Consider the following 16560-nt stretch of genomic DNA (forward strand, 5'->3'; position numbering starts at 1 on the left):
AATTACATCTTGCCTTCCTTTCAAACTAGTACCTATTTCATGAAATTTTCAACACCCAACTCAAGTGCCAAATCCTTCTCAAAACTTCCCTTCCTGATGCTAAAAATGATCTCGTACTCCTCACATTTATTGGTTCTGTATTTTGTCCATGTTACATTCTACCATGGATCATAATACCTTGTAAGTTAGATAGTATAAGTATTATCTCCATATAAATATAGAAACAGGTAGAAATAGAAGCTTGAAAAATTAAATGATATGTTCAAAAACACAGCTAGAAAATAACTGAAAACAGGATTTGAATCCAGGTCTCTTCACTTCAAGTCCAGCATTCTTTACATCAGGGTACATTGACTCTTAAAAGTATCCAGAGAGATCGGGCTAGTGGGGGGAGAAGGGTGAAATCAGAAATGGCTTCATGGAGGAAGCATCTCTGAGCTGAGCCATCTCATGCTGTGGATTTCCTTTAACATGCCCCGAAACCTCTTTATCCTGAAGCCTCACTCTAGCTCTGAAATTCATATATTGAGAGAACCTTCTGCCCCTATGATTTTTCCCTTCCAATAAATGACATCTAGAACTCCATTTAAGGAGAGTACCCAGCATGTGTTGGTTATCTCCACGATGTACTTTGGATTTTTTCTAACAACCCTCTCCTCCATCTTTTTCAGCTTCCTTTTGCATATTATCTCCCCTTGTCAGAAAGTAACCACCTCGAAAGAAGATGCCTCTTTCTGTATTCTCAGTCCCATGCTTTGCAGACTTCCTGGAATAATTTAATGCTTGTTGACTGACTGGCTGAGCCTTAAAAGATAGGAAAAAATAGAGGAGCATCTTTTTCATGCATGAGAAGGCAATCTGTGAATTGATGAAGTAAAAGGGGAATGGCCCAGATGCAGATGATCATAATAGATTTATTCAAATACAAAGAAAGAAATTTCAAAGATACAAATAATTAAATTAAGAAGGGGGGAAAATAGTGCAATTAAGTTAAAATGGAAAATTCCAAACAAGAGAATTAACAGAAAGTATTTTGTGCTATTTTACTCTTACTTTATACACTGCTCTAACAAACTTGGTAATCCAATTTTCCAGTCCCCAACAGATTAGAAGCTTTTGGCTAGAATAAAGGAGAATGATTACTGAAAACAAGCACATCAACAAGAGTGAAAAAAATGATAGCTGACAGTGAGAGGGAAATCAGAAAATTATTTTCAGCACAGTGGAAGGGCAGAATAAGAACTCTTTATAGACCAATATTTAAATAACATCCTTGCAAATTACAACCCAATTTTGTTGTTCGGTCATTTTCAACTGTGTCTGACTCTTTGTAATCCCATTTGGGGTTTTCTTGGCAAAGGTACTGGAGTGATTTGCTATTTCCTTCTCCAGCTCATTTTACAGATGTGGAAACTGAGCCAAACAGGGTGAAGTGACTTGCCCAGCATCACATAGCTAGTAAGTGCATGAGACTAGATTTGAACTCAGGAACATGAGTTTTCCTGACAAGCCCACCACACTACCTAGCTATTCCTTACAACCCAATGGGTAAGTTAATGACCCTCCATTCATAACCTGGTCCTTTCCTACCTTTCTAATGTTCTTACAACTCATTACTCTCCACATACTCTCTGATCCAACTGTCTCCTCACACATGACAGACACCTCATCTCCCAAACTTGGGCATTTTCACTGGCTGTCCCCCCATACCTGGAACTCTGTCCTTCTCTGCTTCTGCTCAGAGTCCCATCTCCTTTAAGACTTTCCCAGTCTTCCTTTATCTTGGTGCCTTCTCTCTGAAATTATCTCCAATTTATCTTGTATATATATATATACATCTTTTTTATATACAATTGTTTGCATGTTACCTCCCCATTAGACTGAGCTCCCTGAGAACAAGGCTTGTTTTTGCTTGTTTGTTGTTGTTTTTGCATTTCTTTGTGCTACCAGCACTTAGTGCCTTGACACATAGTAGGCACTAAATAAATATTTGTTGACTTAATAAATGTTTGTTGTTGACTTGACTCTATAGGCCTCAGTTTTTTCATCTGCAAAACAGATCAATCAGCTAATCAGCAAGCATTTGTAAAGCTATTATTATTATTATTATTATTTCTAGAATGGGTTAGACTAAATGATTCCTTGTGTCCTTTCTGATACCATATCATATGATCCTATGATCTCTAAGGTCACTTTGGATCTTAACATTCTATAATTCTGAACTTTTTTAGGATGTCAAAGGAATATGTGAAAAATATTCAATGTTTTTTAAAGTTTTGTTTCTCAAAAGGGTGAATTTCCACTATCTAGAAAATATAATGCAACCAAATCAGCCATTCCCAGAGGACTTTTAGACAACCAAAGTCTTATTACACTTTTTTTCTTTGTTTTCCTCCCTCCCCTAGGAATTCTGGGCTAAATTTTCCCCAAAAGGCACTACCTTTCAGATCTGTGGTCCACAGTATTCATGTCATCAGGGGAAATCTTGAACTCACTGATGCGAATCATCTCCTCGTAACTGATCTCCACAGAGTAGTACACATAGACTTTTCCAGTATCTTTAAACCGAGGGTGGAAGACAATTCCAAGAAAGCCCCTCTCATCACCTTCCCAGGGAGAGGTGAGCACGGCCTCGCTGATGTTCAGAAATGGCTTCTCCAATCTTGAACGGTTGGGGAGGTAAGTCCAGACCAGCCCCACCTGTTCAGCCACAAAAAAGCGGTGAGTGCCATCATTGGCATGTACCATGGCCACGGGGTTCCGGAGCTTGTTGGCCACCTCCACCAGACAGAGCTCCAGACAGCCTTCTGTGTCAGCCCTCACCTGACCCAGGTTCACATTCAGATTCTCATTGACCAGTAGGCGAGGGAAACAGTAGTCAGCATCATCAAGTGATAAGTAGCGGCAAAACTTGGCCCGATTAGTCTCCAGGGCCCATAACTCTGGGTCCGGGGAGAGATGACGGAATATAGTTCTGCAATTGTTCCATACATCTACACAGTAGTCCTTACAGAGCCCAGGCACTGTCCGGAGAGGTGTAGATGGGTCCTCTGCATCAAACAGGTGTGCAGCATATGGAGAGCATTCCTACAGACACAGAGAGAAACTAGTCTTCATTTTTACCCCAAAGCCTTTGTAGCCAACAACTCTTCATGTGTAAAAGAAAAAAACTATCCATTTCTCTCAGATGACACCTATAATACCATCCCCTCCAAGAAGCTTTTCTGGACTACTCAAATGAGAGATAACTGGTAATGACGGACTGCACTTGTGATTTCACTGTATAGAAAACTCCAAGATTATAAAACCTTCCCTCCCAAACCAGGATAGAATCTGTCTCAAAGAAGTGCATGCAACTCTCTACAAGAATACTGGGGTGTTAAGTGACTCCCTCAAGATCACACAGTCAGTTTTATATTAGTGGCAGGATTTGAATCTGGGTTTTCCTGGTATTGAGACCAGTGGTCTTTCAACTATATCACATTCTTCTCCACTAAAAGGTATCCTCACAATAATTATCCACATTTCTATGGAGTAATCAAAAGAAGTATTAACACACCTATTTCATAGATGAAAAAACTGAATTTCAGAGAGTGACTTCATTTTATAGTTGGAAAATTTTCATCTTAGAAAGTGACTTCATTTATTTATCCATTCATCCATGCATTCAACAAGAATTTATTAGAAGCCTACTCATATCAGACACTATGCTAAGCATCAAGGATATAAAAACAAAAACAGAAGTCCCTGCCCTCAAGGAGCTTACTCTCTATCACAGAGACCTAGTAGATGTCAGAGTCAGGACATTCAAACCTTGATCTTTAACTCCAAGTTCAGTTGCATTTCTGCTATCTCTATGCTGCTCCCATGACTTTTCCATACTCATCTCCTCATTAAGGAACTGATGATTTAACTGTTTTTTGTTTTTATATTTCTAATACCTTGCACAGTGCCTGGTACTTAATAGGCATTTAATTAATATAATTAATAGGCACTTAATAAATGCTTATCAAATTGAATTGGTGAAGAAGTAAATAGTAAAAAATATTATTTTGCTTATTGCCCAGAAAATATTCTATCCAATTATCTAGATGTGGAAGGAGGGGAAATGTATGTATACATACATATATAGATAGGAGAGGGGGGAAGAAGGGAGGGAGGGAGGAAGGGAAAGAGGGAAGGAAAGAGCTTGAGGAGGGAAGGAGAGGTGGACAGGGAGAGGGAGAAGGAAAGAAAATCATGGCATGCTAGAACTGGAAAGAATCCCAAACTCATTGCTTCTGAGAATGTCAGATTAAACGGAAATCTAATAAACACACAATGATGGAATGTTTGAGGTAAAATGGACCTTAGAAATTACTTCTTAATTTTATAAATAAGGAAACTGTGTCCCTGGTGAGAAAACATGACTTACCTGAAGTCACAAGCAAGTGAATCACAAACAAGTGTATTTTCATATGTTTGACCAAAACAAAGGAGAGAAAGGCAGAGGTAGAAAAGAATAATAGAGAAGGAAGATGAAAAGGAGGAGGGAAAGAAGGAGGAGGAGAAGGAAGAGGAGGAAAAGGAAGAGGAGAAGGAGAAATAGGAGAAGAAGGAGGTAGAGTGCTCACTATGTGCTAAACACTTTACAAATATTATCTCAGTTGATCCTCAAAACAGCCCTGGAGATAGATATTATTATTATCCCCATTTTACAAACTGACTTACTACAGAGGTATTAATGTCTTTATTACATCCTAAGCCAAACTAAGATCAGGCCAGCTATAACAGAGTTCTAGAACAGTGTCAGCAACAAGTAAGGTACTGTGTCAATGTTGTAAAAAGATATATGCATATCATGTGTTCAACTATCCAAAATTAACATTTATCACTGACTTTATACTTGAGCACATAATGGAAATTGCTGTGACCAAAACTTAGGAAGTTAACAGCATTGAGCAAAAAATAGCTCTGGAAATTCTCTAGGATTCTTTTCCTAGAATAATAAGGCCATCTATTAATATTTCATTCAATACACTTCCCCTCCATCATCCCTGGTGCTATAAGGGATAGAGAGATCATTAGGATATAGTTCCTGTCTTTATCATCTCCAAAAAATGAAAAGATATATACCTCTAAGTCTCAAAGGATAGATAAAAACCAATCCTCAGAGACCTTCTTGATGTAATCTATCATTTAAAGTCCTACACAATATGGCTTACCTCTTTTTGCAATATTATTTCATATTGTATCCCTTCACATACAGACTCTCCTATTTTAGTCAAATTTAGCCTTCTGGTCATATGCTTCTATGACATGGTCTCCCATGTCTGAAATGTGCTATCATGCTTCTGGTTTTATATTCCCAGAATTCAATACAGTGTCTCACAACACACAATTATAAGGGACTCAATAAAGTCAAATGTTTTACTTCTCATATATGAAAATATTATCAATTTATATATGATTTTATTTAGGTAGTTTGAAAGAAAGGCTTGGAATGAGCCAAGTATGATAAAGTGATTCATTCATCCAAAAAAAGTGACCTTAGAGATCATAGGATCATATGATATGGTACCAGAAGGGACCCAAGAAATCCCAAAGATAAAATTAAAGACAATAACATCAAAAAATACATAGTAATGTATTCCCAAATATTCGTAGTAACACCTAATAGTGGGGGCAAAGTATTTAGTTGATTGGTTGTTGTTCTTCACTCTTGAAGAGGACCAAAATGGCAGCACTATGTTGAGGGTCAAGGTACAATATGTCCAACTGATTAGTTCAATAGAAACTCTTATTTCTCTAAGTTATGCTTTCTTTGAGCTACTGCAATTCTGTTTTGCTCATAAAGTGCACCACCTTTTTTTGAGTGGTCACACCATGCTAAATAATCCTGTTTTAGCATCTTCTATAATATCACAATTGATTATGAAGTTCTTCAAAGAAACTATGAGACTCTCCTTGTATCACTACTTCTGACCTCCATGTGAACATAAGCCTTGCATGAATTTTCTATAAAAATAGTCTTTTAGACAAATGTACTTTTGGCATTCAAACAATGTGACCAGCCATTGAAGTTGCACTCTCTACACACTTTTGGCAGGGGGAAACTCCAAACACTGAAGTTAGCTCTGGCAATGTGTACATCAACCTCATCATCTGCGTGGACAACCCTGGAAAGAATACTGCCAAAGTGAGTGAACTTATCAGAATTTCTCTATTTGCTGGAACCACTGGCATGGTGTTGCCAGGTGAAGAACCTGTGCTTTTTTGATGTTAACTGTTAGGCCAAAATTAGCACAGGCAAAGAATTGATCCATACTTTGTTGCATCTCATTTTCATAGGCTACATTGAATGCACAAAAAAGTCACATACCAATTCTCCCTCCACATTAGTTTTGGTTTGTAGCCTTTTCAAGTTAAATAATTTACCATCAATGTGGTAGCTGAGTTTGATGCTATTTTTGTCCTCATTCAAAGCATTCAACAATATCATTGAAGACATCATTCTGAAAAGCATGGGAGTAAATACTCCAGAAGAAATACATAATGACCAGGATCATCACAGAGAAGATAAAAGAACTTCTCCTGCTTTACTCTATTGGTGACTGGGAAAGCATGAGAGAATCATCCATTATGTCATCATGAAACTAATATACAGTACTGATGCACTTCTCCAGGAAATCAAGTTTTGCCATAATTTCCCAGAGGTCTCACAACTGACTGTATCAAAGGCTTTGGTTAGATTGATAAACACAATATATGGGCCTTTGTTCTGTTACAGGCATTTTTCCTGGGGTTGTAAAACAGCAAATTCTACATTAACTGTTCTTTGATTCTTCCTGAAGCCACTCTCTCTCAGGTAGAAGACCATTTTTCAGATGAAGAATTAGTCTGTTAAAGAGGACTCTGGTAAGAATCTTGTTGGCAATTACTAAAAGAGAAACCCCTCTATGATTGTCACAAGATAATCTATATTCCTTTCCTTTACTGAGATGGACAATAGAAGCATCCTTGAACAAAAAATATTAGACAAAGTAAGTGCCTATTGACTCAAGAATGGCTAGACAAATCATGATACAATGCAATATCCATAAAAAACAAGTATAAAGAATTCAAAAAAATATCAGAAGACTTATGTAAACTGATTTTGAGTGCAATAAAATTAGGAAAACTTATAAGGCTATAAATAAAAAAAACATAATATAGATGTATTTACACATATATCTATAACTTACATATGTTAATATATAATGTTTTATATGTCATGTATACTTATATGACAAATATATTTTTGGGATTTTGTTTCCATTCTTATTGTTTTTGTATATGCAATGACAACAATATAACATACTCATATAATGTATACAAAGACATCACATATAACAATATATACATTGTATATATATAATTTATACAATATATGTAACAATATATACATAACAATGAATACAATACATGTATTCATATAACATATATAAATATTGACAATAATATAAACAGAAAGAATGTTTTTTTAAGCATAATACTCTGTAATATAATGACCATACCTGGCTCTGGAAAAGAGATAAGTGAATATACCTCCCACTCCTTTTTGCAGTGATACAGAGTTGTGATATGGAATAATATACATATTGTCAGAGGGTATATTAATTGGTTTTTGAGGAATTCTTTTTTCTTCTTTTTAAAAAACAGATGTTATAAGAGATGGCTTATTAGGTAAGAGAGGAGAAACGTTTTAGAAGTAAAGATGATAGGAAAATATAGCATATCAATAAAAATTAAGAAGAATTTATTGAATGAATATTTGCCATTATTTGATAGGAAAGAACTTGGAGATCTCTAGCTTTTGATTGGATTCTGTTTTTTCAAGAGAAATTTATTAAACAATTGATAGTTTTCAAAACAGAAAATACAATGAGGCATTCTAGTACACTAAAATTTATAATAATAACATTTATGCTGTATATGCTGCAAATTTTACATATTTTATCTCATTAAATCCTTATCATATCCCTGAAAAGTAAATTATATTACTATCCCCATTTTACAAATGAGAAAAATAAGCTGAGAAAGGTTAAATGACCAATTCAGGCTCACACAATTAGAAAGTTTTTGGAGGATTCAAAGTCAGATCTTTCTTTATCTCCAACTCTAGCACTCTATCAACTTTGCTGCCTTTCTTTGGACTCTTGCTTAGAGTGATCCTAGGCAAATAATTAAACTTCTTCAGGCTCAGTTTCTTCATTTATAAAACAGCAAAATGAACTCTTAAGTCCCATAATTCTACTCTTTTGTTCCTAAAAAAAGTATACTTGGTTTCTTCTGAGGAAAGGTTCCCACAGCCAACCAATTTATCTTGAAGGAAACTCAGCTACTAATCAGCTCAACCAGCCTTTTCATCAGTGTTGCTCTGGAAATAATACTCATTATGACTAGGATCATTATGGAGAAGCTAAAAGGACATCTCCACTCCAGTTCCTTTCCAGTTATCCTAAATAGAATTCCCAGTATGAGTTGACAGGTACCCAGATTAACAACCAAGGGATGTAAGGAAGTTAGGTGACTTAATGAATAGACCACTAGTCTTGGGGTCAGCAGAACCTCAGTTCGTCTTCTTCTTCAAATATTACTGGTTATGTAAGTCTAGACAAGTCAGTCTCAGTTTGCTCATTTCTAAAATGAGGATGAAATAGGACCATATACAGAAAAGATTTTGAAAACTTAAATATTAGCCATTGTTGCTATATAAATGTTAGCTGTTCATATTGTTGTTATTATTGTTAGAATTAAAGGGAATTTCAGACTACCCAGATAATAAGTTTGGGTGAAAGAACTCCGGAAGCAAGAAAAAAATAATTTAAAAGATAGATTTATTTTTAAAATATTGTTGTTCAATTCTCAATCATGTTCGATTCTTTGTGATTCCATTTAGGGTTTCCTTGTCAAATACTGAAGTAGTTTGCCATTTCCTTTTCTAGCCCATTTTTACAGATGAGGAAACTGAGGCAAATAGGGGAGGCTCTCTAGACAGAATAGTGGCAATAGAAGGCAACACAGGATCTGACAAAGCTCCACAGCATTTGTACACCAACAGGTGGCAGCAGAGAGCAGCTCAGCAGAAGGTCCCAGCACATCTCCTTTGAGGAGCATCATAACCGAGGCTCTATACCATCAATATCTATAATATTAACCCGGGCTATACTTATTGCCTACATTTAAGTCCCTTTGCATGTGTTCCCAAGACAGAAGTGTTCTGTACATGTGTTCCCCAGAACATAGTACAGGAGAGAGGACACTGAACTTGAAGTCACTGGAAATTAATTCAAATTACAGCCAACAGTTGGGTAATTCATTTCAACTTTCCAAGTCTCTGTTTCCTCATCAGTAATGAGGGGATTGAACATGATGACCTCTTATTCCCTTTCAAGCCCTAGGATCAGATCAATAATTTACTATTAAGCAGGTACTATGTGCTAAATCTCTGCTTTGATCTCATAAAACATTTTACCTGTTCATCCAAATTATCTAGCAACTTATTTCCTCTTCATCACTGATCATAAGGTCATGTATAGAAGAGTATGTATGGAAAGTTTCTGGTCATTTACTTTGTTTTGCTATTTGTCTTTTGTTTGAATGAATGTTTTTGCTGTTTACTAAAAGAAACTCAAGGGAAGGGGTTTTTAAACTATGGTTTTGCTGATGCTAAATATATATATATGTATATTAAATAATAAAGTATGGGGTATCTTTGAAGAGATCCAGGAGTGTGGGAGGGAGAGAGGAGAAAAGGAAAAGGAAGAATGGGTAGAGTTGAGAAATTTCAAGGTAGAATTTGTTCATGAAGCCTAGACTAAAATCACTCCGTGGCTTTAATAACCTCAACATTGTGGAGCAAGAATCAGAAAAAGTGGGTTTCATTGTTGTCTCCACCTGTTACTGGTTTCTATTGAGAAGTCAATTTCAGAATCCTTATCCATAAAATAAGAGTAATAAGAGTAAGACATCAATTCTTCCCCTCCTCACTACTCCCAGCAGTCACTCTGGTTACCTCATGAGGCTGTTAGAGGAAACTTTTTTTTTCGATCAAAATTAAAATTTTATTATGGTATATGAAGGTTATGGAATATTATTGTTCTGTAAGAAATGACCAACAGGAGGAATACAGAGAGGCTTGGAGAGACTTACATCAACTGATGCTGAGTGAAATGAGCAGAACCAGAAGATCTCTGTACACTTCAACAATGATACTGTATGAGGATGTATTCTGATGGAAGTGGATATCTTCAACATAGAGAAGAGCTAATTCAATTCCAATTGATCAATGATGGACAGAATCAGCTACACTCAGAAAAGGAACACTGGGAAATGAGTGTAAACTGTGAGCTTTTTTTTTTTGTTTTTCTTGCCAGATTATTTTTACCTTCCGAATACAATTCTTCCTTTGCAACAACAACAACAACAAAATTAAAATTTTAAAAAGAATCCATCTCAATAGGTGGAGAAAGGAGGGAGAGAATTTGGAACTGAAAATTAAAATAAAATTTTAAAACATTCAGAGAAACTATGTGGTATTACAGAAAATACCATACTTTAGAAAAGAAGATTTATATTCAAATCCCATTTTGTCCTCATAAACTCATGAAACTGAGAAAAGCAATCTGTCATGGCTTCAGCTTCCTTTACATAAAAGAAAAAGGATTTAGTCTAAATCTTCTTTAAGATTCCAATCCAGTTCTAGCACTCTCTGAGGGTTCTAGACTATGATCCTCAAGGCCCAGCGACCACATTACTTTAAAAATCTATTTGTTCCCTAATGCCTAGCACTAAGTTCTACAAACAGGTGGTATTTGATAAATGCTCAGAGAAGTATCAGAAATTTAAAACTGAAAGGACCTTTGAGATCATCAAAACATTCATTTCATAGAGGAGGAATCTTAACCCCAAAGGCTAAGTGAGTTGCTCATGGACTACACAAGTAAAATGAAGAACTGAAATCTAAATCATGTCCTCTGCTGAAAATAATTCTTTCCCCTATTATGAGCTGATGCTAAGTATATGTTGACAATGATATATGCAAGGGTATGCTGGAACTAATTCTCAGTCAATTGTTTAATTCTAATTGAGAGCATTTATACTTTGGAAATCAGCAAATAGTATACACCAGGGCTTGATTTATTGTTTTGCTAATTGCTTAGATTTAAGAAAGTGATGGGAAAATGTTAAAAAAGCAGATTAAACTTAAAATATGTTGTGCAGACTTTTTTGTAAACCAGTTGTTTAACACTTACCATAATATCTCTGAACTATTCCTTTATTATCTCTCTCAATATAAAATTATGTACAAAGGCAGAATCAGCCTGGTATAAGACAGATTGTACATGGCAATTTCCTGAATTTGAAAATGAACTTATAAAAATAATGCTTCATAGTAATGAGAAGGACAGAGTGAGGAGAAAAATATGATGATGTCATCTATGAGGATGGGAGAAGAAGAGTGAAGAGGATGGAAGTTCAGCACCAATTCAGAGGTTTGTTCCCAGCATTACTCGGTTTAACAATAAAGAAAAGGCATTCTCTGGGCATTTGTTTATCCATGGAAAATTGTCCAATTGGCTCCAAGGCATAAACAATAGATATGATATCCATGGTGCACATGTTTGAAAGTCAGATGTTTACCTCAAGTTCATCAGATTTCTGCTTTGTGACATCACTGCCTATAATGCCAGCCTACTATAAAAACACGGATATGTAGCTTCACTTTACCATGGAATGATTCAGAATGAGAATTCTTATGGTATAGTCAATCTTTCACAAAGATGAGTAGCAGTTCAATATCCCTAAAGAATGGAGAGTTGGATTTGGAGGCTATGGACTAGAATTTCAAAATTTCAGAACTGGTTCTGCAACTTACAATCTAGAATTAAATTAAATCTCTCTGAGCCTCAGTTTCCTCAGCAAAACTACAGGGTTGGACTAAAGGGATATACTAGTTCCAAAACGTACATTTCTATAATGTGTCAAGGGAAGAAAGTAATTTGTTTGGAGAAGTGGTCAATTCCCCCTTAAAGCTTCTTTGCACAAAGGCTGGATGATAATTTGTTGGGAATACTATATAAGGAGGTTCCTACAGCCCTATCTAAATGTTGTCTTGGATCTCTTCCCAACCTGAAATTCTGTGAACAGTACAGCATAACTGCAAAAATAAGATAAATTAGCCTTAGGTTTTATTAATTAAAAGCATCTTGTCTAGAAGAGGTAGGTGACGCAGTGCATAGTGGGCTGGGCCTGGAATCAGAAAGATGTAACTTCCTAAGTTAAAAATCTGATCTCAAACACCTCCTAGTTATGTGACCCTAGGGAAGTCACTTAACCCAGTTTGTTTATCTGTAAAACAAGCTAGAGTGAGAAATGGAAAACCACTCTAGTATCTTTGCCAAGAAAATCCCAAATGGGGTTATGACAAGTCAAGCATAACTGAAATAATTGAACAACTAGAACAGCAGAGGTAATCATCTCTCTGTCTTCCATCCTAGTCAGATCTCCCCACCACTATGGTATGTTCAGTTCTGAGATCCACTTCTGAGAGGTAAGGAGAGTGGTAAGGGGATGTCACATAAGGATTGGTTGAAGGAAGTGGAAAAGACCAGTCTTAAAGAAGATTTAGTGAGGACAAAATTGTTTTTAGCTATTTGAAGGGCTATCCTATTGACAAGGAATTAAACTTTTCTGCTCAGACTCAGAGGGAAGAAGTAAGAATGATGACTAGCAATTGCAAAAATGTAGATTTCATTTTGAAGAGAAAGCATTCTAATAATTAGAGCTGTCCAAAAATGAAAAGCGTTATCTCTTATGATTTAGTGTACTTCAATGAAGGTCTCCAAAGGAAGACTAAATGTCAGAGATATTGGGGATTCCTGTTCAGGTCTGAACTTATCTGACTATATATTCCCCATGCCTATGACATTGCCACATGGTAAACCCACTTGCTCTTTCTTACACATGGTATTCTATCTCCTTCTCTCTGTTTGCCTTTGCTAAAATGCTTTCCTTTTTTACTTCTCTCTCCTGGAATATGTAGTTCCCTTTTCAGGTTCCTCTCAAAGACTACCTCCTTCAAGTGACCTTTTTCTGGTTGTTAATGCCCATCCCATCTATTATTGTATCTTTATTATGGATTTATCTGACTCCATTTATCTATGTACATCTTATACATGAAAGAATGAGGATGGGGACAATAACAACTTTTAAATTACTCATTCCTTTTCTTCCTCCACAAAAAGTTTTTTAGACTACCTATATATTACAAATAAAATCCAACAGGTAAAGATAGAAAAAAGTTCCAGTCAAAATAATTGTAGAATGTATAAAATTTTTATAGACTATCTACTAACAGATACAAGAATTATATGACTACAACTAGAAAACACTCTTTATAGAAATAAAGTAAGACAAAGAATTGGTGTATTGCTTAATTACTGAAGGATGCTAATATAATAAAATATGATTTTACTTTAATATAATAAAATGATTTTACTTTCTAAATACTAAAATTCTAAATTAAAAGATTTATTACTATACTAAAATACCAAAAGTTTCCTTTACAGAACTAGAAAAGTTAATAACAAAAATTCATCTAGAAGAACATTATATGGTCAAGGTTAAAAAGGGAAATAATGAAAAATATGGAAAAGAAGGGGATTCAGAAATACCAAACCTCAAACTATACTACAAAGTATTAAATATTTAAATTCTAATTTAGAAAAGAAAAGTTGATCAAATTAGGTAAATAAGACCAAGAGGAAACTGAACATTAAAAGAATAGTATTCAGTAAGACAAAAGACATCAGCACTAAGTCTGGCAGAAACTATATTTATCCCAATATCTCACACAATTTAACAGAATAAGCTCCAAATGGACCTATGGCCTTCATATAAAACATATATAATAAATAAGAGAAGCAAATGGAAAGTTCTTAAGGAAACAAAGGAAATACTGACCAAAAATAAAATGAAAAATTGTGATTACATAAAATTAGAAAGCTTTGGCAAAAACAAAATCAATGTAATTTCTGAGGAAATTAGTTAACTTCCCAATTAACTAACTGGAGAGGAGGGGAATCTTTGCCCCAAAATTCCTTTGATAAAAATTTGATATCTAAGATATACTAGGAAATGAAACAACTATACAAAAAACAAAGGTCAATTTTCAATAAATAAATAGCCTGATAGTTTGCAGGAGGAAAAAAATATGAGATACAGCAAACCATGGAAAAATTATGTTCCAAATCACTAGTATTAAGAAAACTGCAAATTAAAATAATTCTGGCATTTTACCTCACAGCCATCAGCTTGGCAAAGATGACAAAAATGATGATTGCTGTAGTGGGAAGATAGTCACACTAATTGCACTTTTAATGGAATCTGTATATTAGTTCAATGTTCTAGAAAGCTATTTGTAACTATTCTCAAATAGGTCCTTATACTAATACTCTTTGGTCCAACAATATCACTGATAGGCATGTACTTCAAGAGATCAAAGACAGAGGGGAAGAACCCATATATAAAAATATAGCTAAAGTAGGAATTTTTGTGGTTGCAAAAAATTGGAAATAAAGTAAGTGCCCAACAACGGGGGAATGGCTAAACAAGTTATGTCATAAATGTAATAGAGATTATTGCATTCTAAGAAATGATGAAGACAGAGAAGACACATATGAACTAAAGGGAAGCTAAGTGAGCAGAACTAGGAGAATAATACATACAGTAAGTGACATAATGAAAAGGAAAACAATTCTAAAAGACTTAAAAACTATGATCAGTGTAATAAATAATCATAACTTCAGCAGATGATGATAAAACATGTTTCCCATCTCTTGGTAGAGAGCTAAGGGCCTCAAAGTAAAGATGAAAACATGCATTTGCAGACACTGCCACTGTTTTGCTTGACTATACTTGTTATAAGGGAGAGTTTTTATTTAAGGGGAGGAACAGATAAGTCATGACAAGGAGTAGATCAGTAGTGACATTTGATGCCAAAACAAAAAGAAAATAATGTCTTAAAACATTTTTCTAAAATAACAGAAGAGAGTAAAAGGAAGTGTGTGAAGTTTTGCTACTAAAGTGTTAAATTTAAAAAGTTTTCATTAAAAATAAAACTCTATATTAAGAGTTCAAAATTTCTTAAATAATTATTTTCTTAAAAATGTGTATATTGCAACACTCATTTGTTGGTTTTTAAGTTCATAATTTTAAAAACATTTTGGGTTTTGGATTTTTTATAATTTTAAAAATTTAAAGAAAAAAAAAAGAACCCATGAGATAGGCAAAATGAGTATTATTATTCCAATGTAAAGATGAAGATACTGGGATACTGAGGTACAATTATTTTTGCCCATAGTCAAATAGTGAGCAAATGTCAGAATCAGTATACAAATTCAAGTTTCTTTACTCCATGGCCAGTGTTTTTCCTACTATACCATAGTGACTCACTTGTTAGCACCTTTTCCCCTAAAAGCAGTATCCATGACAACCCCTTTGATTGGGATGAGACTCTTTGCCAAGTCTTTCAACAGATGCTGTTGTTTCCACATCATGAATGACACAGTGAAGATACGTGATTAAGCCTATTTCGAAAAGTTGACCTTAATTTTCTCATCAAAGGCAAATCAAGATGGGCACTCAAAACAAACAACAATGCTATTACTAGACATATTTGTTCATCCATCTTGACAGAGTTTCTTTAAAAAAAAAAAAAAAAGGCCAACTTCAACTTCACTTTATATTCTTAAGGTAGAGTTTAGGTCATTGAACATATCCCAGCTGTTTTGTGAAAGGGAGTTCAGCAAGCACTCTAGAGACTGAAGTTCTTTTCCTCTGTGTTTTGATTTTTAATCTTGTCCCTTCACAAAACAAAAAGATGCTGTGACATAAATCAATTGGGACAAATGGAAATTTCTTGGTCCTATTTATAGGTATTTCTCTTGGTGGCAGTCTGTTTACAAGTTAGCCATTCTTCTCTGGGGTTAACTGGCAACAATGGAAGAACTAAAAAGACTGAAAACAGCTGTTTTCACACACAAGAAACAAGTTAGTTATGAAATCAAAAAGGGAGCAATTAGTGCCCATAGCCATATCAAAAGTGCCAACTTTTTCTCCCCCTTAAAACACAAACAAAAAAGCAGTCCACAAGTAACAGTTACAAGTGGGAAGAATTCAGTTATCTAGATAGGCATTTGATAGATAGGTCCTTTTCACTTTTATTGCAAAGCAAACCAGAGGAAGAGAAAGACAGCAAGCCAGGGAGACCTCTATGATAGAGCTTTATAAATTTATTCCTGATTAGCTTTCCATAATTGACTTTGTTTTCCCCTATATTGTGTTTTCTCCTGGGAAGTCTTGTCCTATAAGTTGCCTCAAGCCTTGAGCTTGGAAGATAAAGAAAAATTTAATAAATGATGACATTATCTAGGACAAGACTTTCTGAGTATTCTTTAAGTCTTTCAGATGGGACTGAATTCAAGGTTAAGAAACCAACAAAAAATACTTTAATACCCAGTTCTTAACATGAAAATA

At 35.0% G+C, this 16560-nt stretch overlaps 1 protein-coding gene across 1 annotated transcript in view; it reads right to left on the reverse strand.

The window, feature by feature from the left end:
- HHIPL1 (HHIP like 1) overlaps positions 1-16560 on the reverse strand; it is an 88936-nt gene that overhangs the window by 56288 nt on the left and 16088 nt on the right. The window contains exon 2 of the mRNA XM_074291321.1: positions 2441-3087. Within this exon, the coding sequence (XP_074147422.1) occupies positions 2441-3087 (647 nt within the window). The remainder of the gene's footprint in view (positions 1-2440; positions 3088-16560) is intronic.

Source organism: Sminthopsis crassicaudata, chromosome 2 (assembly GCF_048593235.1).
Source record: "Sminthopsis crassicaudata isolate SCR6 chromosome 2, ASM4859323v1, whole genome shotgun sequence".
Classification (NCBI taxonomy): domain Eukaryota; kingdom Metazoa; phylum Chordata; class Mammalia; order Dasyuromorphia; family Dasyuridae; genus Sminthopsis; species Sminthopsis crassicaudata.